At 42.5% G+C, this 24010-nt stretch overlaps 1 protein-coding gene across 5 annotated transcripts in view; it reads left to right on the top strand.

Annotated features, from left to right (window-relative positions):
- The first annotated feature begins 9910 nt into the window (after positions 1-9910).
- The window catches only part of LOC139374918 (paralemmin-1-like), a 65654-nt gene continuing 51554 nt past the window's right edge, over positions 9911-24010 (top strand). Inside the window, exon 1 of one of the 5 annotated variants that reach the window (XM_071116374.1) lies at positions 9911-10085. In XM_071116374.1, the coding sequence (XP_070972475.1) occupies positions 10081-10085 (5 nt within the window). In that variant the 5' untranslated portion in view covers positions 9911-10080. The remainder of the gene's footprint in view (positions 10086-24010) is intronic. The other 4 variants (XM_071116552.1, XM_071116281.1, XM_071116461.1 and 1 more) reach the window with 4 other exon arrangements.

Raw genomic sequence — 24010 nt, 5'->3', positions numbered from 1 at the left:
AGGTACAAAAATGGGTGCAGCCAAAACACAGGCACAACACAACCCAAAGACCACTGTTAGATAAACCGGACAGCGAAAACCCTAAATGAACAATACACCTCCAACGTACAATGACAACAAGCCCGCACAAACACAAGCGGACTAAACAAACTTAAATAATACCCACCCCAAAACCCCAACAAGGAACAGGTGAAAACAATTAGACCAAAACAAACGAAAAGGGAAAAGGCATTGGTGGCAGCTAGCAGACCGGCGACGACGACCGCCGAGTGCCACCCGAACAGGAAGGGGAGCCACCTTCGGTGATATTCGTGACACTTATAATTTTTGTCCAAAAGGGAAAGGCATGCTGGCGCAAAAGGTTAGCGTCTACATTTTTCGACCGAGACAGTGTTTCTGGATTCTCCCGTAAAGCCCAGCTCATTGGCTATCAAGCTAGCTTTGTTTGACCCCGATTGGTGCTTTATTGATGAAGATATAGTCGATCAAATGAAGACCGGCCGAGTCATCGACGTGCCAGGAAGGTGTCGCTCTATGACCAAATTTGGTGTCCTATAAGATATACGACACCCCTAATGATATAGTGAAGTCTGGTTGCATTCTAGGACCTCTGAGGAATACATATGAATGTGAATTGACCGGTTGAAACAACGTTTAGAGTTAGATTTTCATTCCTTTCTTTGCAAATTGAACGAGTGGAAATACAAAATTGATAGTGCACGCTATATGGACCTTTTTAGGATATGAAAAAGGATTTTATCTTACAAAACAACACTTCATGTTATTTCTGGGACCCTTTGGATGATAAATCAGAGCAAGATGTCAGAAAGTAAGTACACATTTCACATTCAGAGGTGAATTTATCAAACCTATTAGCTACTGTAAATTGGACAGTGCATTTATATTAACAAGAATTTAAGCTTTCAGCCGATATAAGACACTTATATGTGCCGACATTTGTTGTTTCTCTAAAATCTGCGATGTTGACATAAGGCGCTGCAACTGTCCCGTTAATGTTAAGTCTACCCCCTCCTTTTTCGAACATTCTGTTAAAAATCGCACAACTTTTCAGCGTCCTGCTACTCATGCCAGGAATATAGTATATGCATATGATTAGTATGTGTAGATAGAAAACACTCTGAAGTTTCTAAAACTGGTTAAATCACGGCTGTGACTATAACAGATCGTGTGTTTCATTGAAAAGCGCAAGAAAAACTGCTCTCTGAAAGCTACAAATTATTTCCATGCGTCACTTTCATGGGTTGTTAAAAGGGCACAAAATTTATTATCGACCTGCATGCAATTCCTACAGATTCCACACGATGTCGCCATTGTCGTCATTTTCAAGGGAGTTTTTTCTTGGAAAATCCAACTAACTGGATTCCGTTTCTTCCGGTCTCCACCAGGATGTTTTGAATGTGCACATTGGCAGCCATTGATTTGAAAACGAGGAGCTATTGAATATACATCGCCCTGTAATCATTTTGATAGATTATAAACGTTTACTAATACCTAAAGTTGGATTACAAAAGTATTTCGAAGTGTTTTGTGAAAGTTTATCGTCGACTTTTTTAATTTTAAAAAATGACGCAGCGCTTAAAAACAATGTTTTTTTCTGAATGACACAGCTTCCATAGAAAGCTATTTTGGGTATATATGGACCGATTTAAACGAAAAAAAGACCCAATAGTGATGTTTATGGGGCATATAGGAGTGCCAAGAAAGAAGCTCGTCAAAGGTAATGAATGTTTTATATTTTATTTCTGCGTTTTGTGTAGCGCCGGCTAAGCTATATCTTTGTTTACATCGCATTCAGGCATTTTGGGGTGTTGCATGCTATCAGATAATAGCTTCTCATGCTTTCGCCGAAAAGCATTTAAAAAATCTGACTTGTTGGCTAGGTTCACAACGAGTGTAGCTTTAATTCAATACCCTGCATGTGAATTTTGATAAAGGTTTGAGTTTTAACGAGTACATTTAGCATTTAGCGTAGCGCATTTGCATTTCCAGGTGTCTACTTGAGACATCTGCGTCTCAAGTAGGAGCAAGAAGTTTAACTTCTTGGCGCACCCATCCCGTTAGCGGGATCATTTTCGTCAACATCCCCTGAATTGCAGAGCGCCAAATTCAAATTAAATTACTAAAAATATTGAATTTTCATGAAATCACAAGTGCAATATAGCAAAACACAGCTTAGTTTGTTGTTAATCCACCTGGCGTGTCAGATTTCAAAAAAGCTTTACGGCGAAAGCAAACCAAGCGTTTATGTAAGGACATCTCTCTCAGCAGACAAAACATTACAAACAGCTAGCAGCAAAGTAGATTGGTCACGAAAGTCAGAAAAGCAATAAAATTAAACGCTTACCTTTGATGATTTGGATGTTTGTTTGGCGCATTATGTTCAGTAATCCACAGGCTCGAGTGGTCACAACGGGGCAGACGAAAATTCCAAGTAGTATCCATAAAGTTCGTAGAAACATGTCAAACGTTTTTTATAATCAATCATCAGGTTGTTTTTACAATAAATAATCGATAATATTTCAACCGGACCGTAGCTTTTTCAATAGGAGAAAGAGAGAAAATGTCTGCTCTAAGCTGTTGGCGCATGCAAAACTCTGCTGGCACCCAGCCATCCACTGACGCGATGTGATCGTTCATGCTCACTTTTCAGAATAAAAGTCTGAAACTAAGTCTAAAGACTGTTCACACCATGTGGAAGCCATAGGGAAAATAATCTGGTTGATGTCCCTTTAAATGGAGGGAATGCATGCAATTGAACAGGGAGCTTTCAAAATAGAAGGCACTTCCTCTTTGGATTTTCCTCCGGTTTTCGCCTGCAATATCAGTTCTGTTATACTCACAGACAATATTTTGACAGTTTTGGAAACTTTAGAGTGGTTTCTATCCTAATCTGACAATCATATGCATATTATAGTTTCTGGGCCTGAGAAATAGGCAGTTTCATTTGGGTACGTTTTTCATCCAAACGTCAAAATACTGCCCCTTACACTACACAGATTAACGGGACGCCTATCCCTAAATGAAGCCTATTTGACCTCGAACTGGCGCTCCGGTACCGCTTGTCATGCGGGAGCAGAGAGAACAGTCTATGACTAGGGTGGCTGGAGTATTTGACAATTTTTAAGGCCTTCCACTGACACCGCCTGATTTAGAGGTCTTGGATGGCAGGAAGCTTGGCCACAGTGATGTATGGGGCCGTACGTATTACCCTTTGTAGTGCCTTGCGGTCAGAGGCCGAGCAGTTGCCATATGAGGCAGTGATGCTCTCGATGGTGCAGCTGTAGAACCTTTTGAGGATCTGAGGACCCATGTCAAATCTTTTCAGTCTCCTAAGGGAGAATAGGCTTTGTCGTGCCCTCTTCACAACTGTCTTAGTGTGTTTGGACCATGAAAGTTTGTTGGTGATGTGGACTCCAAGGAACTTGAAGCTCTCAACCTGCTCCACTACAGCCCGGTCGATGAGAATGGGGGTGTGCTTGGTCCTCCTTTTCCTGTAGTCCACAATCATCTCCTTTGTCTTGATCACGTAGAGGGAGAGGTTGTTGTCCTGGAACAACACGGCCAGGTCTCTGACCTCCTCCCTATAGGCTGTCTCATCGTTGTTGGTGATCAGGCCTACTACCATTGTGTAATCGGCAAAATTGATGATGGTGTAGGAGTCATGCCTGGCCATGCAGCCGTGAGTGAACAGTGAGTAAAGGAGGGGGCTGAGTATGCACCCCTGAGGGGCCCCAGTGTTGAGGATCAGTGTGGCGGATGTGTTGTTACCTACCCTTACCACTTGGGGGCGGCCCGTCAGGAAGTTCAGGATCCAGTTGAAGAGCCAGGTGTTTAGTCCCAGGGTCCTTAGCTTAGTGAGTTTTGAGGGCACTATGGTGTTGAACACTGAGCTGTAGTCAATGAATAGCATTCTCACATAGGTGTTCATTTTGTCCAGGTAGGAAAGGGCAGTGTTGAGTGCAATAGAGATTGCATCATCTGTGGATCTTTTGGGGCGTTATGCAAATTGGAGTGGGTCTAGGGTTTCTGGGATAATGGTGATGTGAGCCATGACCAGCCTTTCAAAGCACTTCATGGCTACAGATGTAAGTGCTACGGGTCGGTAGTCATTTAGGCAGGTTAACTTAGTGTTCTTGGGCATAGGGACTATGGTGGTTTGCTTGAAACATGTTGGTATTACAGACTCAGTCTGGGACATGTTGAAAATGTCAGTAAAGACACTTGCCAGTTGGAGTACATGTCCTGGTAATCCGTCTGGCCCTGCTGCCTTGTGAATGTTGACCTGTTTAAAGGTCTTACTAACATTGGCTACGGAGAGCGTGATCACACAGTCGTCTGGAACAGCTGATGCACTCATGCATGTTTCAGTGTTACTTGCCTCAAAGCGAGCATAGAAGTAATTTGTGTGTGTGCTCGTGTCACTGGGCAGCTAGCGGCTGTGCTTCCCGTTGCCATGAGAAAAGGGCAACCGGTGGAGAACAAACAAAACTGTAAATACCACCAATATTTACCTGTTTATTTATGTTCCCCTACTATTTGTTCTACAACTATTTGCACATTGCTAAAAAACTGTACATACTGTAGCTGATAATATAACACTTGAAATGTCTTCATATTTTTTAAACCTTTGTCAGTGCAATGTTTACTGTTAATTTCTAATAGTTTTTTGTTGATGTTGTTTTGTGTGTTCTCACTTTTGTTAATTGTTTATGTCATTTGCTTTGGCAAAGTAAACACATGTTTCCCATGCAAATAAAGCCCTATTAAATTTAGAAAGAGGGGGGGCATTAGGCATCGTACTAGTCATGGCATAGAGACTTGATTCCCCCCTCAAGAATGCAACAATTGTCTGGGGTAATTAACTTTAAGCTATCGTATAGGGGACTATTGTCTTGGTTCTATGATTTAGAGTGGACTAACATAACTATTCTGGTGGACACTGTTGGGTTAGATATATGTTTTAGCGTTTTAAAGGAGAAAAAAACGACACATTAGCTATTCTCATCAAACCGCAGGAGATTACTTGTTATCTATCGCAAGACAATCTGATGCATCTGGACTGGTAGCTTATATGTTCTGAATCTGATGCAACTACGCTTGACACTAAATTATCAGCTCTTGTATTTTGTAGCCAACACAACACAGTGAACAGCCCATTGTGTTTGTTTGGTGTTTGATTCTCTGTATGGGCTGGCCCCAGCCGGCAGCCAGCCAGCAGCCAGCCGGCAGCAAGCCGGCAGCCGGCCAGCATGCCAGCCGGCGGCCAGCCGGCAGCCAGCCGGCAGCCAGCCGGCAGCAAGCCGGCAGCCAGCCGGCAGCAAGCCGGCAGCAAGCCGGCAGCAAGCCGGCAGCCAGCCAGCAGCAAACCAGTCAAGACGCTTTTTGTCCCATCCTTTGATGGGATCATTGGTGGTGGTGGGGATAGATGCAGCATGCAGCAGGCAGTAGACAGTAGATATGGCTATACACACAGCAAAGAGCTGCATTACAGCAACATATAAGGTTACTGGGGGAATGGAATCCATGTGATTGTTGATAGGTGTAAATATTTGGAAAGATTTAACTATAGGAACACTGCAGACTGAATAACAATGGCTATTCGTGCTTTACAACAGTGCTGGGTAAAAGTGATCTGATTTTATATAGTAAGGCTTTGGATGGTCTTTGAAGTCTTTTACCAATAACTAACTCTCTGACGTAATCCTTCAATTTGACACATTTTGACATTTTTCCCTCCAAAGCAAGTGCATTCTCCTATTTGTGCGTCATGCTTGGGTAAAAATCAATTGAAGTCTGTGTCTGTGCAAGTCTGCGCAGATGTTTCCACGGGAGTTGGGCACTTACGCCAACTACAGGCAAAATGGTTTGATCAATATATTCACTGTGTATCCATTTTTTTTAACTAGGCAAGTCAGTTAAGAACAAATTATTATTTTACAATGACTGCCTACCCCGGCCAAACCCTCCCCTAACCCGGACGACGCTGGGCCAATTGTGCGCCGCCCAATAGGCCAACCCTACTCCTGAAAAGCTACAGTATGCAGGCTTTTGTTCCATCCCTGCAGTAAAACACCTGATTCAGCAAATCAAGGCCCTAACGAGCAGCTAATTACTAGAAGTGGGTGATTTAGAGTTGGGGTGGAACAAAAATGTGCACACCATACAACTCTGCAGGAGACCCTGTTTAAGATTGTGCTACAAATCTCCAGTAGGTGGCGGTTTCATCCACTAAATGGAGTGTCTTGGTTGATTGATGGTCACTGCAACACAGTATTGCATTAGAGCCACGAGGAGAATCCAACCCTGTAGGAGCCTTTAATATAAGAACCAGTGTAACCTCATTGTGTGTTATGATGCACATCATGTCTGAAAATAATGAAGCTGAGTTAAACAAGTATTTATTTTACTTATTTCCAGGCCAATGAAATAAAGTGAATGATGCAGGTCATAATTGACCTAGAGTAAATCAATTGAATTGATTTAATTGTATCACAAGTTATCTTTTTTTGTTGAGTTTACACATATATATGTAAAACATACAACCATTTCTCATTAGCTGACTTTTAAGAGAATTTACATAGAAATGTTGAATTACTAATATGACTTTAACATCATATTATCAACATTGATGAATCATTATTTCACCAATAATTTGAGATGCTTAATTCCGCCCCCTCCAAATATATTTGTATTGATGTTTGAAAGAGTGATAGTTCACTCAAAAACGATTAAACTATCAGTTAACAGTGAGCCAATGAACAAAATATTAAAATACCGTTTTTGAGTGCACTATCCCTTTCCACACTTAGGCCTATGACCTAAGTGACCTATTTATGCTACTGGACACACATAGTATGGCGTCCAGTTATCAATTCATCAATCACTGAAATCAGAGTCACAAAGTGTCACACCATAAACAATAGCACCCTTTAGGCCGAAAGTGGGCGCTGGCATAAGAGAGCAATGGTCATATTAAAGCGGCAATCAGAAGTTGAAACAATAACAAAGTGTCTTCCCTGCCTGTTTCAGTAAGAAGCTGAGGGACGGGGCAGGACAAATACAACCACTCTCAAATTCAAAGACAGAACTATGGATAAAGCAAGGACTGACTATCCACAATATCAATGTGATAGTTTTAACCATGCTTTGAGGCTATATAGTGTTTGTTTACATTTACTTTGTTTACAAGCTTATATTTTGGGTTCTGATGGGGCATGACAGTTGTTATATTCTTCAAGAATCAATGGGTACAAAGCATGACATCTAAAGTCCAAAAATGGATTTAGCAACTGCAGATTGCCCCTTTAAGAGACTTTAGTTTCAATAATATATCATTGCAATGAAAGTAGTTGAAAGCCATCACACAAACCACTTAAACCCTTGCACCTGGCAGATCACCAGTGGTCCATGGAAGTTGATGGAACAACGTTTGGGAACCTCTTGTCTAACAACGTTTGGGAACCTCTTGTCTGGAGGTAACACTGTCTTTGTACAAAGTGTCATCTGTTTTAACCCAGCAACAATTTGACTGTATTTATGGTTCCCCATGATTGTTAGCTTAGAGAGAGAAAAAAATGTCAATGTCCTCTGAAGCAACTAATTTGCAAGTATGGAAATGATAATCTGTTTAACAGTGCAGGTTGACTAAGGCCTCGTGGTAATGTAGTTCTGGTTAACGCGGCAGGTAGTCTAGTGGTTAGAGCATTGGACTAGTAACTGAAAGGTTGCAAGATCGAATGCCCAAGCTGACAAGTTAAAAATCTGTCGTTCTGCCCCTGAACAAGTCAGTTAACCCACTGTTCCTAGGCCGGCATTAAAAAATAATAATTTGTTCTTAACTGACTCAGAGGTAAAAAAATATATATATAATGCACAATAAAATAAAACTTTATTTTTAAGTATATTTCACACTATGGGACAAAGTTTAAAAAATGAATAGCTCTCTCAATGATGGTACCATTCCTTACTTTGATGATAGGGCCTAGACAACTTTAAATGCTGTAGTGTAGGCTAACAGGTGAGTAGTCTAGGATACAGTGCATTCTGAAAGTATTCACACCCATCCCCTTTTCCACATTTTGTTAAATTACAGCCTTATTCTAGAGTGGATTAAATAAAACATATTCCTCATCAATCTACACAGCAATAACCTACAATGACAAAGGGAAAACAGGTTTAGAATTGTTTTGCAAATGTATAAAAAAATAAATATATATGTAATATATACCTTATTCACACAAGTATTCAGACCCTTTGATCATCCTTGAGATGTTTCTACAGCTTGATTGGAGTCCACCTGTGGTAAATTAAATTGATTGGACATGATTTGGAAAGGCACACACCTGTCTATATAAGGTCCCACGTTTGACAGTGCATATCAGAGCAAAAACCAAGCCACGAGGTTGAAGGAACTGTCCATAGAGCTCCAAGACAGGATTGTGTCGAGGCACAGATTTAGGGAAGGGTACTAAAAATATTCTGCAGCATTGAAGGTCCCCAAGAACACAGTGGCCTCGATCATTCTTAAATGGAAGAAGTTTGGAACCACCAAGACTCTTCTTAGAGCTGGCCTCCCGGCCAAACTGAGCAATAGGGGGAGAAGGGCCTTGGTCAGGAAGGTGACCAAGAACCCGATGGTCACTCTGAAAGAGCTCCAGAGTTCCTCTGTGGAGTTGGGAGAACCTTCCAGTAGGACAACCATATCTGCAACACTCCACCAATCAGGCCTTTACGGTAGAGTCGCAGACGGAAGCCACTCCTCAGTAAAAGGAACATGACACCCCGATTTGGAGTTTGCTAAAAGGCACCTAAAGGAATCTCAGACCATGAGAAACAAGATTCTCTGGTCTGTTGAAACCAAGATTTAACTCTTGGGCCTGAATGCTAAGGGTCACGTCTGGAGGAAACCTGGCACCATCCCTATGGTGAATCATGGTGGTGGCATCATCATGCTGTGGGGATGTTTTTCAGCTGCAGGGACTGGGAGACTAGTCAAGATCGAGGAAAAGATGAAAGGAGCAAAGTACAGAGAGATCCTTGATGTAAACCTGTCCCAGAGCACTCAGGACCTCCGACTGGAGTGAAGGTTCGCCTTCCAACATGACAATGACCCTAAACACACAGCCAAGACAACGCCCCTGACTTGAACCCGATCGAACATCTCTGGAGAGACCTGAAAATAGCTGTGCAGCGACGCTCCCCATACAACCTGACAGAGCTTGAGAGGATCTACAGAGAAGAATGGGAGAAATTCCCCCAAATACAGGTGTGCCAAGCTTGTAGCATCATACCCAAGAAGACTCTAGGCTGTAATCGCTGCCAAGAGTGCTTCAACAAAGTACTGAGTAAAGGGTCTGAATACTTATGTAGATGTGACATTTCTAAAAACCAGTTTTTGCTTTGTCATTATGGGGTACTGTGTTGTAGATTGATGAGGGAAAAAGTCAAGGGGTCTAAACATTTCCGAATGCGCTGTACATCATAGGTTGCATAAGGTAGCCTATGTTTAACATTTTGTCATGTTTAACAGTTTTCATCTCCTAAATAAATTAATTGATGTGCGAGAAATAAAGTCGAGCTATATCGATTCTATGCCTACACATTATTATTTTTTTATCCATGTGGGGGCGTATCTCCTCACCTCAGTCGAGCGCGCTGCGAACAAACGATTCAACATTGCGGCGTATGAGCTCAAACGCGGAACAAAATACATCCTCATTAAACAAGGAATGGTGGGAGAAGCGTTGTGAAATGTATAGAAGTTATAGTGAACGCATTAACAAAGGCGAATAATTATTTGGGCCATTGATTTAAAGGGTTGTGTCTTGTGTGTTGCCAAATCTGCGGGACGCGCGTTGCTCCCCATCAAAGCCATCTACAGGGGAGGGACATAGCAGATTTCTCGACTTCACCGCTCTGATTGAAGGGGAGGGGGTCCGTAGACCGAAATTGATGGTAGTGGGCTACTGAGAAAGACGAGCTACTCCTGTTGATAATAAAGGCAAAATACACCTTTCAGTCGAATACAGCTGAGTTGGTGAAACGGGCCGGTGGTGAAACATGGAGTAAGTAGCCTTTTGACTTTAACTGCATGTATTGCATATGCTATTTTATGCACTCACGCACAGATAATTTCGGGCGTGCTCAATTTGAACGCTTTTCACCCTTTTTGTCACACCTGCAAAAGGAGGACAAATATGTACTCTAGCTAATTGCACTGTCGGCCTTTTTGGGGAGTGCACTGTGGGATTTATTTTTTGGAAACAGTGAAGAAAGGATGGTATTAGGCTGTGTGAATAGTTTGATTATAAATTCGAACATCAATAGGCAGACAAAATATAATAGAATGGTATTCACCATGACTGTTTTTATTTGTCGGCTTTTTTAAATAGCCTCCCTGTGTGCCTGTGCTTTGAAAGACATTTGACCTATATCTAGGCTAGGGCAAAGCCGCATGGTCAATCGGCAGTCCATGTAAGGGATATCATCTAGCAACAGCTGGGGAGTCAAGGGAAATACAACATTTGCCCTAAATAACCACTCTCGATAATATGTCCCAATGTGTAACTACCGTGGATTTGAATGGACAACCAAAAATACTGTGGGTAATTGTCTATCGATTTAGGCTCTGTGATGTTTGTATTTTTCGGGGATCAATATGGGAATGTGTAATACATGTTCCTGAATAATAGCCCGCTGTATATGGGGTTCCTGAACGTCATAGTGCTACGGAGTGCATGTCGCGCTTTATGGAAATAGCAGGGAGCGCTAGATTACCGTACCAGAGGGCCGTGCCTGCTCTAATTGTGTGAGCGGTGGGCGTGCATGTGTAGGAGCCAGGGCAAGCGTTCATTTTCTCCCGGGTGGGCGTGCATGTGTAGGAGCTAGGGCAGGCGTTCATTTTCTCCCGAAATGGGCTGTTCCAATATGGCTGAGAGCTGATGCGGTTGCTTTAGTGTAGGCTACTTAGACAGATGTTCTAGGAAACATGACTGGTGTTTTATCCCTATGTCATTATGGCTGACTACTTATCAGTGACATACAGAAGATAAAAGGATACATGGAAGTACAATAGGATCCCATGGCCATGAGAATGTTACATTGTTGCAGGCCTAGGAAGCCACAAATATTACAGTGTTACAATGACTTTGTTTGAATGGTGCACATTTGCCATAGCCTACATTGCTTCAATCTGACTCCAGCTAGGAAAACCCCTTCATTTAACCTGACATAAGCAACATCCTCAAGAACACTAGTTTATACCACCAATTTTGAACATCAAATATGTGATGATTAAACACAGTAGGTGCATTGTCATATTGATAAATATTGTGTCTTCCTTCCACATTTAGTGTAATTGGGAGGTTCCAGGAGGTTTAGGTTCAGTGTTCAGAATAGTGAAGGTGCCATCAGTACACAGTAGGGTACAGGTGTGTGATTTGAAGTTCAAATAATGCAGTAGGCTCCGATTTGAGTAAAGCTGTGTTATAAGAGAATATAGTGCAACACACACATGCCAGACAGAGCGCATGTTTGATATCCATAAGACTTTGATGGAGCCATTGACTTGAGGAACAGCTGTGGAAAACACGTAGCAAGAAAATCTTGAATGCATTTGAGTAGATTTTTTGTCTTTTAATTACTTATTTCCAATTATTTGACATCTGGTCAATATTTTGTTTACCAGACCATTGATAGCTGTACAAATCTGAACACCACAAATCCTTTGTAATTTCCCTCCCAAGTTGGCTGCTGACATAGACAGATACACAGAGATACAGAGTGGTATTCTGGCCATTTCTCAGACACTGCTAATGGCCATTCGATATGGGCTGGACCTATCAACATCGGGATTCCATGGAGCAACTGTTTGGAGAGCAGAGGCGGAGATAGTCCTCTCATTTCATCCAGCCTCTGCTTCTGCCTCAGCCTTCAACCTCTCCCTCTCTCACATAACAGTCATTAAGTCTGATCTGCTCCCTGCCATCTCTCTAATCCTCCTTCTTCATCCTCCCCTTGCTCTAGTCTCTGCATGGGTCATCCTTCACATTCTCAACAACCATTGGGTATATATTTCAATCTTAATAACCTGATTAGATACAGTATAGTACAACTCTTACCGTATTATACAATAAATATTCCAGCAGTCTTGAAAGAAGTTATCTCATCCCAGTCAGCCCATGAGGGTGATTCTCAAGCCAGCCAGTGGTGTCCCAGTCCCCCTCTGTCATTCATCAGTCACAGTGACACACATTCAACATAGCCTTTGGGGCAGACCAGACCTCATGCAGTGGAGGGGAGTGTGGCACTGTGGTGTGGGTCTTGTTGTTGAGGGTTAGCGCACAGATAAGTGCCACTGGTGGTGACCATGACACTTCAGGGCCGTTTGAACTGACTTCAAAGAGTGGTATTTAGCCTTAGTGTCTTTATAGATACAGTGGATTTCTGCATAAATTGGTCATCGAATTTGATCTGATATTCATCTAAGTCACAACAATAGACAAACACAGTGTGCTTAAACTAATAACACGCAAATTATTATATATATTGAATACATAATTTAAACATTCACAGTGTAGGTTGGGAAAAGTATGTGAACCCCTAGGCTAATGACTTCTCCAAAAGGTAATTGGAGTCAGGAGTCAGCTAACCTGGAGTCCAATCAATGAGTTGAGATTGGAAATGTTGGTTAGAGTTGCCTTGCCCTATAAAAAAACACACAAAATTTGAGCTTGCTATTCACAAGAAGCATTGCCTGATGTGAATCCTGCCTCAAACAAAAGAGATCTCAGAAGACCTAAGATTAAGAATTTTTGACTTGCACAAAGCTGTTGAAGGCTTACAAAAGTATCTCTAAAAGCCTTGATGTTCATCAGTCCACGGTAACAACGCAGAATGCTCAATGAGGTTAAGAAGAATCCTAAAGTGTTAGATAAAGACTTCCAGAAATCTCTGGAACATGCTAACATCTCTGTTGACGAGTCTACGATACGTAAAACACTAATCAAGAATGGTGTTAATGGGAGGACACCACGGAAGAAGTCACTGCTGTCCAAAAGAACCATTGCTGCACGTCTGAAGTTTGCAAAAGTGCACCTGGATGTTCCACAGTGCTACTGGCAAAATATTCTGGGACAGATGAAACTACAGTTGAGTTTTTGGAAGGAACACACAACATTATGTGTGGAGAAAAAAAGGCACAGCACACCAACATCAAAACCTCATCCCAACTGTAAAGTATGGTGGAGGGAGCATCATGGTTTGGGGCTGCTTTGCTGCCTCAGGGCCTGGACAGCTTGCTATCATCGACGGAAAAATGAATTCCCAAGTTTATCAAGACATTTTGTAGGAGAATGTTAGTCTATCTGTCTGCCAATTAATGCTCAACAGAAGTTGGGTGATGCAACAGGACAATGACCCAAAACACAGAAGGTAACAACAGAATGGCTTCAACAGAAGAAAATATGCCTTCTGGAGTGGCCCAGTCAGAGTCCTGACCTCAACCCGATTGAGATGCTGTGGTATGACCTCAAGAGAGCAGTTCACACCAGACATCCCAAGAATATTGCTGAACTGAAACAGTTTTGTGAAGAGGAATGGTCCAAAATTTCTCCAGACCGCTATGCAGGTCTGATCCGCAACTACAGAAAACGTTTGGTTGAGGTTATTGCTGCCAAAGGAGTGTCAACCAGTTATTAAATCCATCCACTTTTTCCACCCTGCACTGTGAATGTTTACACGGTGTGTTCAGTAAAGACATGAAAACATATCATTGTTTGTGTGTTATTAGTTTATGTAGACTGTGTTTGTCTGTTGTTGTGACTTAGATGAAGATCAGATCAAATTTTATGACCAATTTATGCAGAAATCGGGGTATTTCTAAAGGGTTCACATACTTTTTCTTGCCACTGTACATAGCCGATAGCATATCTGATACTTATATAGATGATAGATATATAGCTGTAATATATGCGTAGTAGCCTATACTAAAAAGCCTTTATTCTTTTCATGTTGTGTTTTAAATATGTTTCAATGTACTGTGCTACTCGCCTGGCTACCCAAATTCCTTGCTCCAGCCAAATGCTACGTCATGCCCACGGACGTCAGTTTCTTCTCCACAATGAGTCAGGATCTGAGTACCTTCCCAACGATTTCTAAAATGGTAACACATTCAAACAGTTGTGATTGGTCCTAGAAACGGATGGTTTGGGCCAGAGCCAGAACACACGTGGGCAAAGCAGCGTTTTAAATATTCATCATTGGGTTTGATACTCTGATTGGTTAGAGATGATCCAATTGCTTATGAAAGTTTTGTGCAACACCCCTTATTTTGATGTCACCACAAATTACTTAAACGATGGCAGTTTCAGACTGAAGTATGTAATGGACAAAGAGCAGCGGAATAATTCAGTTTGAGTCATCAGGCAATTGTGCAACTGCCACTCTGTACTTTTGCCTTCACTGGTTTTACACTGGTGACAACTCCAAGGGTTCGGGAATCGGACAAGATCGAGGAGTATAGATTGATTATGTGTTGTTGTTCCCAGCACAGCAACTAGTCCCTCCGGATTCTTTTTTCACAGGGACGGTCTCCATAGAAACAACGGGCGGCATTCCTCTGTCAGCCGGACAGTTGTGTTAGTCCTTTTAATTAATAACAGCTTTACAGAATTGCACAACAAAAATATATGAATCTCAGCATAGTACTTTATGTGGCCGACAGCTCTGGAGAAAGGTTTGGCCTCTAAAAACCGAGATAGGCTATGACTACAAACAAGGCTTTGATATATTTATATAATTTATATCTACACTCAATTATTCAACGAAAGTCCAGTTATTGGTTGTTTCATGTTTGTCTCCACCATAAAGGCCATCATCCAGCGTTTAAAGGGGTGGCTCTGTTTTTTTCATGACTTAAAAAAGCTGAACCATCCCTTTAAGAGCTTTGTTTTACTCTAGTTTACACGAACATTATACTCAATAACAGTATGACAATAATGGGATTTACTTTCATGTTTGGTGCATAAGCAAAAATATCTCAAGTTCAAGCCTTTGTCTGAAATATTGAATTGATCAATTTGACTTTGAGATCTTTGAGACCACACTTTCATGACTTCTAGCCCTGAGACAAGTGCTATGATCTTGAATTGTTTGAACAGTATCTTTCTCGCACCACCACTGTGTGTCATAACATAACTGGAGAATATTTACAGAGCAGGACATCTATTGGTACTTGTGCAGGCAAGGTAACATTGCTTCTTAGCGGCCCTGAATGATGACTAGATAGTGGGCCGTGCCCCCTGTAAGGACTCAGCACTGGACTTAAGTGGTAGATACATAGTTTCTATTCGTTTTCTCATCGCACGCTCAACTGAGCAGACTAAAATATATAATGTTACTTCTAGATTTGTGCCCTTATTGTTGCTATATCTGTCCATTTAGTATCTACTGTATCATACATGTTAGAATATTACATTTTTGTTATATAATATATATATAAACGCAGCATGCAACAATTTAAAGATTTTACTGAGTTACAGTTCAGATGAGAAAATCGGTCAATTTTTGCATATGGAACATTTCTGGGATCTTTTATTTCAGATCATGAAACATGGGATGATGTGTTTATATTTTTGGTCAGTATAAATTAACATTTTAGTCATTTAGCAGACGCTCCTTTACAGAGCGACTTACAGGAGCAATATTCATTCACATGACATTGCCACATCCTGAATATAGAGAGCCCTTTGTTCTCTATGGTGTTGTAGGTCAGGGCATGACTAGGGGGTGTTCTAGTCGATGCATTTCTAGGTTGGTGCTCTTAGTATGGTTCCCTATTAGAGGCAGCTGATATTCGTTGTCTCTAATTGGGGATCATACTTAAGGTGTCCCTGTTCCCACCTGCATTTGTGGGAGATTGTTTTGTTGAGTGCTGATGTGCGCGCTGTTACTTCACGGTCGTCGTCGTCGTCGTCGTCGTCGTCGTCGTCGTCGTTTGTTTGTTTGTATATTGTTTTGTTTAAGTTTCACTAATAAAAGATGTGGAAGTCGAATCACGCTGCGCCTTGGTCCGTCTATCATAACAACCGTGACAGACATTCATATGCATTGTCATACTCAGAGGGCTGTTTCCGACAATACAGTGGTGGTTTTCTTTGTGTTTTTCACTCATGTATGTGGTGGGAATTGACTTATTTTAGACTCTAATGGCTCAGTGTCACACCCCATCCTGTTGTCCAAACAGGATGAGACCAAGTAAACCCACATGTTAACATAGATTCATCGATCGTCAAAGTTTGAGATTAGACAAATTCAACACACACTCTTCCTGAACAATAAACATTTGTAACTATTTCTAGACAAAAGTATTCGAGAGCATTTTTGAAATGGCTATTTCATTTTGAAATACACAATAGTAAAAGGTCAAATATCGTGACAACCGGAACTGATTTAGGAGTGTAGCGCTTTCTACACCTTCCTTTCATTTTACAAAATGAACCCTGTAATCTGCTCACAGCCAGGATGCAAATTCATCCATCAGCAAAAGCTTTGGGATATTTTCCTCTGTCTTCTTCACACCTTGTTCTTCATGCTTAAAGGTTAATTGATCATCCATGAGCCCTGAACTTGTCAGTGGTGACATTTCCTCATGGTTTTATTGGGCATAGATTATTTATCTGTGTGGACTTTATCAGGGTGCACCACATTAGCCTATTGAGGGTTTGAGTTGGAGCCTCTATTGTCCTGTGGAGATGGTGGTCGAGGCTAGGGAAAGAAGGCAGGCCACCCTGGGGTAGGATTACAAAATTCAGGAAACTTTCCCCAAATTCCCAGTTTTTTCAGAAAAGCTTTCCCCATATTCCCTGTTTTATTTTTCTTTCAGAAATCGCAGCTGAATGATTCCCAGTTTAAGGATCCTTTCCCTGTTTATTCACTTCTGATTTTGGGAATCCTCCAATTGGGATTCATGAAAACCCTTGGAACCTTTTTAAGGAATATTGCAACCCTAGCCTAGGGTACCGAGTGTACTGACAGTAGCAGCCACAACACCGGGACACACTTTCCCCATGAAGCTTATTAGTTACTGGCGTTACATCCCCGTCTGTCTCCATTTCTCTTCTTTCATTATTGTTGTTCGTAGATGTTGATGGCACCGTAATGGCTTACCAGAGGTGGGACCAAATCATTGTTATTCGAGTCACAAGCAAGTCTCAAGTCACAAGGTCTGAGTCTCAAGTTGAGTCCCAAGTAGAACGAGTCGAGTCCAAGTCGCACATTCTAAGAGCAAGTCATGTCGAGTCATGCGTTTTTTCAAGTTATGTCAAATAAAAAAATAAGCTATACATGCAAAAACATGTTAAACTACAGCAAATATTGTCTATTTATTGAGGCTACCAGACAGCCATTTTCATTATTTTGTCAACAACACATTTTGATTATGTAATATTCTAACAACAACATCCAAATTGGTTAACCATGTTCCCAATAGCTTAATAGCTTTTGTAGGACCAGATAAGCTGTCGTAAAGTCAAAAGGACACTGAAATGAGATATTTTACCAACCTAAATAAAGACTAGATTTATGTGTATTCAGTGCAAGTACCCCACCCTATTCTCAACAGGCCAGCAGGGCAATACCATTTGTTGAGATTATTAGTGGTGTCTGACTCCGTGCCCCTTCCTTCTGTTGCTGCTTGTAGAGGGTGTTGGAGGAAGTGCCACAGTGTTGTGTTTGGGGATAGAAAAAACCCCAAGTCCTTATTTTTTACTGTCTCATTGTCGGTCTGCATGATGTGACCCCACCCAGCCTGTCACTGTGTCTGTGTCCCGCACGTCTCCCTCCATGTGACGAGGGACAGGATATGCCCGTTGGCCTCGATCACATTACACTGCAGACTAGAGCGAATCAGGGCGAATCAGGCTCTCTAGAGCTTCCCTTTGCCGACTCTGCAGAATATTTTCTGTCATTGCGAGGGACAGTGGTGTTGGTCATGAAGCCTTAAAGCTTCTCTTTGTCACCCGCCTGCATGTTTTTTTTGGGGGGGGGGCGTGACAGCAAGACATACTCAGCCCTGCTTTCAAAACAGAACGCCTGACCAGTGAAGTGTAGGGCCTTGAATTGAAGACCTTACAGTGAAAACAGAAGGAGAGTAAAATAGGCTGGTCCAGCTAGACATACTCTCTGCCTGGGAGGAAAAACATGTTTCAGCTCATTTGTGTGTTTGATTTCTTTGGAAATACAGAATAGATGCCTTAGATTCCTTATTCTCAATGAGCTGTTTTTTCTCAGGAAGGATACAGAGAAATGGCAAAGAAATCAGCGTAAAATGTGTATTATTACATTGCTAGTGATCGTAGGTGCCTCTGCGCTAACACTGCATTTATTTTAAAAGGAAGCTCATCATTCTGTCATATTTGACCAAGTATCTTGCTGAAGAAACTGTTCGGTTTATGCTTTGGTTTCTGAATTGTTATTATGAAGCACTCAGAATAGCACCACGCCCTCTAGAAATCCCCAGACCACATCAACAAAGCGGAACACATCTCTTAGTATTTGAAGTGACTCTGCACCTGTGCTCACTAATTTCCCCATCTCCCTTTAACTTTTTACCTGCCTCATCTAATCTGAGTGGACATATTTCACATTATATTTTTTTGTTTCCCACACACAGAACTGTGTCATTGTCCTTGCTCTCACTGACACCAGACTCCAGAGTACATATCCCTCTTATTCCGAAATCACTGATTCTGAGGGGAAATTTGAATTCTTGAAAAGCCTGCAGTGTTCCCAAGGAGTAGGATTCTGGTATGTGGAATGGATCCAGGGATGCCAAACTGGTCTAAGCATAAACAATAATGATACAACAATAATATACAGGCAGCACTACTGTTAGTACCTCCAACAGAAGTATGACTAAGATCCAATACCACATAGAATTTCACAATTTACTGTAAGTGGAAACACAGTAGTTAAAAAATATCCATGGAATATACTGTAATGAAACAGCAGGGAGCAGGTCTCGAACCCTTGACCTTCGAGCCCGAGGTCCGGCGCGCTATCGACTGTGCCGCAAAAGCATGCTCGAGCGGCAGGGTCGATTTCCGCGCTTATAAACCCAGGGTCGTCACAATATGTATATCTCTATATCTGAACAATATACTGCACTCTAAGAAAAACATTTTCTATGTAGAACCATACAGGAGCTTTGGTTTGTCCTCATAGGGGAACCCTTTTTGGTGCTGGGTAAAACCCTTTGCAGAGTGTTCTATCGAGGACCATCTATGCAGGGTTTTTCAAATAACCCCCTGTATATGGTTCTGCCTAAAACCTTCTACAAAGGGTTCTCCTGAGAACCATTTTATCTTTGGAAGATTCTTCCTAGAACCCTCTGAATGGGTCCACCAGCCTTTATTTATGACAATTTATTACATATATCATAAGGCCTTTCTTTGAGGCCCTAGTTATACCCTAACACAGTGGTCAAATCAAATGAAATCAAGCTTTATTTATACAGCACATTTCAGACATGGATGTGCTTTACATGAAAAAATGAATAAAAAACTATGAAAATAAAAGCAGAAATATTTACTACACAAGAAAAATAAGATAAACAACTAAAGAATGACACAATCTGAACGACTAAAAATCACCCTAAGGAAAAGCAAAGCTAAAAAGATGTTTACATATGTTCTACGTTTCAGCCCTCCTCAGGTTCTCTGGCTGCCTCTCCATGCCTCTTGGTCCTAGGCTTTGGGATAGTTAAAAGGCCAGTGCCAGAGGACCTGAGGGACCTACTGGGTACATAACTTAAAGCACATCTGACATGTATTGGGCTGCACAATCATGGACGGATTTAAAAACCAATAGAAGAATCTCAAAATGAATTCTAAAACTCACAGGCTGCCAGTGCAGAGACCTTAAAACCGGTGTAATGTGGGCTCTCCGGCTTGTCTTTAGTAAGTACCCATGCTGCAGCATTCTGTATGTTTTGCAGTTGACCAATGGCTTTCTTGAGTAGACCAGACAGGAGAGCTTTACAGTTGTCAAGCCTGCTTACAATAAAAGCATGGAGGAGTCTCTCTGCATCAGCAGAGAGAGAAACAGCCACACCTCAGCATTTAAAAAAAAACTTTATTTAACTAGGCAAGTCAGTTAAGAACAAATTCTTATTTCAATGACAGCCTACGAACAGTGGGTTAACTGCCTTGTTCAGGGGCAGAATAACAGATTTCTACCTTGTCAGCTCAGGGATTTGATCTTCCAGCCTTTCAGTTACTGGCCCAACACTCTAACCACTAGGCTACCTGCCGCCCAATGCCAGTAATGTTCCTCAGGTGGTAAAAACCTATTTTGGTCACATTCAACGTTTTGTTCAGAATCTAAAATAACACCTAGGTTTTTTACTTGGTGTTTTATCTTTATTGCCCGTGAATAAATAAATAAAATGTGCAGCTACATTCTCTCTCTTTGCTTTGGCTCTAACAATATGTACCTCAGTCTTTAGCTGGAGGAAGTTGTGGCCCATCCAAGATTTAAATCACTAATGCAGTCTAATAATTTATCCATGGAGCTAAAATCCTCTGGTGACACAGAAATATAAAGCTGTGTATCGGCTGCGTAGCTGTGAAAATCAGTTCTGTTTTTTCTGATAATGCTGCCAAGGGTGACAGAAAACCTGTGACTGCTTAAATTGGTCCTGAACCAATTTAGAACTGGACCAGAGAGGCGATCCCACCTCTCCAGTCTGTCCAGAAGGATATCATGGTCAAAGGTATCGAATGCAGCGCTTCAATCTAAGAGTACAAGGACAGAGAGCTGTTTGGCATCTGTGTTGGCTCTAAGATAATTTACTACTTTAACTAAGGTTGTCTCTGTGCTGTGGTGGGCACGAACACCAGATTGGAATTTTTCAAAAATACATTTGGCACTATTTGTAGGTAGAGTTATTAAAGTGACTATGTATAGATGATAACAACAAAGAGTAGCAGCGGTGTAAAAGTGTGTGTGGGGGGGAGGGGGGTGTAATGCAAATAGTTCGGGTAGCCATTTGCTTAGGTGTTTAGGAGACTTATGACTTGGGGTTAGAAGCTATTTAGAAGCCTCTTGGAACTAGACTTGGCGCACTGGTACCACTTGCCGTGCGATCGCAGAGAGAACAGTCTATGACTAGGGTGGCTGGAGTCTTTGACGCTGCCTGGAATAGAGGTCCTGGATTGCAGGAAGCTTGGCCCCAGTGATGTATTGGGCCATTCGCACTACCCTCTGTAGTGCCTTGCGGTCAGTGGCCAAGCAGTTGCCATACCAGGCAGTGAAGCAACCAGTCAACATGCTCTCTGGTGCAGCTGTAGAACCTTTTGAGGATCTGAGGAACCTCCTGAGGGGGAATAGGTTTTGTCGTGCCCTCAACACGAATGTCTTGGTGTGTTTGGACCATGTTAGTTTCCTCTTTTTCCTGTAGTCCACAGTCATCTCCTTTGTCTTGATCACGTTGAGGGAGAGGTTGTTGTCCTGGGACCACATGGCCAAGTCTCTGACCTCCTCCATAAAGGCTGTCTCGTCGTTGTCGGTGATCAGGCCTACCACTGTTGTCATCATCAAACTTAATGATGGTGTTGGAGTCGTGCCTGGCCGTGCAGTCATGAATGAACAGGTAATACAGGAGGGGACTGAGTACGCACCCCTGAGGAGCCCCTGTGTTGAGGATCAGTGTATCGGATGTGTTATTACCTACCCTTACCACCTGGGGGCGGCCCGTCAGGAAATCCAGGATCCAGTTGCAGAGGAAAGTGTTTAGTCCCAGGGTCCTTAGCTCATTGACGTGCTTTGAGGGCACTATGGTGTTGAACGCTGAGCTGTAATCAATGAATGGCATTCTCACATTGTTTTTCCTTTTGTCCAGGTGGGAAAGGGCAGTCTGGAGTGCAATTGAGATTGCATCATCTGTGGATCTGTTGGGGCTGTATGCAAATTGGAGTGGGTCTAGGGTTTCTGGGATGATGGTGTTGTGAGCCATGACCAGCCTTTCAAAGCACTTCATGGCTACAGACATAAGTGCTACGAGTCGGTAGTCATTCAGGCAGGTTAACTTAGTGTTCTTGGGCACAGGTACTATGGTGGTCTGCTTGAAACAGGTTGCTGTTACAGACTCGGACAGGGAGACGTTGAAAATGTCAGTGTAGACACTTGCCAGTTGTTCAGCGCATGCTCGCATTACACGTCCTGGTAATCCGTCTGGCCCTGCGGCTTTGTAAATGTTGACCTTTTTACAGGTCTTACTCACATCGGCTGCGGAGAGCGTGATCGCACAGTCTTCCGGAGCAGCTGGTGCTGTCATGCATGTTTCAGTGTTATTTGCCTCGAAATGAGCATAGAAGTAGTCTAGCTCGTCTGGTAGGCTCATGTCACTGGGCAGCTTTCAGCTGTGCTTCCCTTTGTAGTCTGTAATTGTTTGCAAGCCCTGCCACATCCGACGAGCATCTGAGCCGGTGTAATATGATTCGATCTTAGTCCTGTATTGGCACTTTGCCTGTTTGATGGTTCGTCAGAGGGCTTAGCGTGATTTCTTATAAGCTTCCGGGTTAGAGTCCTGCTCCTTGAAAGCGGCAGCTCTAGCCATTAGCTCAGAGCAGTTGTTGCCTGTAATCCATGGCTTCTGGTTGGGGTATGTACGTACATGACTGATGTGGTGTACCTCAACTAACACATTGACTCTGTACCGGTACCCCCCTCTATACATCTGACCCGTTTTTTTATTGATCTAGTCACTGATGCTTCCTGCTTTTATTTTTGCTTGTAAGCAGGAATCAGGGGGATAGAATTATGGTCAGATTTTCCAAATGGAGGGCGAGGGAGATCTTTGTATGTGTCTCTCTGTGTGAAGTAAAGGTGGTCCAGAGTTTTTGTCCCTCTGGTGGCACATTTAACATGCTGATAGAAATTTGGCAAAACAGATTTATGTTTCCCTGCATTAAAGTCCCTGGCGACTAGGAGCGGCGCCTCTGGGTGAGCGTTTTCTTGTTTGCTTATGGCGGAATACAGATCATTCAATGCTATCTTAGTTCCAGCCTCTGACTGTGGTGGTATGTAAACAGCTGCAAAAAATACAGATTAAAACTCTCTAGGTAGATAGTGTGGTCTACAGCTTATCATGAGATACTCTACCTCAAACGAGCAATAGCTCAAAACTTCCTTAGGTATTGTGCACCAGCTATTATTTACAAAATACATCGTCCACCGCCACTTGTCTTACCAGACACCGCTGTTCTATCCTGACGGTGCACCGTATAACCAGCCAGCTGTATGTTGATAGTGTCGTCATTCAGCCACGACTCCGTGAAGCATAAGATATTACAGTTTTGAATGTCCCGTTGGTAGTTTTATCTTTCATGTAGGTCATCTATTTAATTATCCAGAGATTGCACGTTTGTTAGCAGAATGGAATGAAGTGGGGGTTTATTTGATCGAGCCCGAATTATCAGAAGGTAGCCCACCTTCCGGCCCCTTTTTCTCCACCTCTTCTTCACGCAAATCACGGGGATCTGGGCCTGTTCCCGAGAAAGCAGTATATAATTTGCGTCGGGGTCCTGGAGGGAGTTGATGTCATGGACAATGGCTCCTGGGTGACAGAGGACCTTGGTCGGTCAACAGATCGTAGGCAAGCCAAAATCTCTCAGTATCGAGCTTGCCCACAATGATGGTGGTCGTGATGGAATCCGATGGGGAAGTGATCTGCTGAACTATGGCGGCCAGGATCTGTGCTGACTCCCGGGGCTGATAGATCCGTCTCAAGCGGGGAAAAGCTGTTTGATAGCTGGATCAGATCTTCTTGGATAGATGAAGGGTGGCCAGACTGCCTCCCCGATCTCTTACGCCTTGCGAGTGTCCAGTCTCCCATGGGCCGCAGAGTTGAGCTGAACATCTGTTTGTTGGATTGGGACAGATCAACCCTGCCCAACTCACCGACAGCTTTGCTATCAGGCATTTAAAACTG

The sequence above is a fragment of the Oncorhynchus clarkii genome, chromosome 1 (assembly GCF_045791955.1).
Source record: "Oncorhynchus clarkii lewisi isolate Uvic-CL-2024 chromosome 1, UVic_Ocla_1.0, whole genome shotgun sequence".
Classification (NCBI taxonomy): domain Eukaryota; kingdom Metazoa; phylum Chordata; class Actinopteri; order Salmoniformes; family Salmonidae; genus Oncorhynchus; species Oncorhynchus clarkii.
This window is presented reverse-complemented; position numbering and strand designations above follow the sequence as displayed.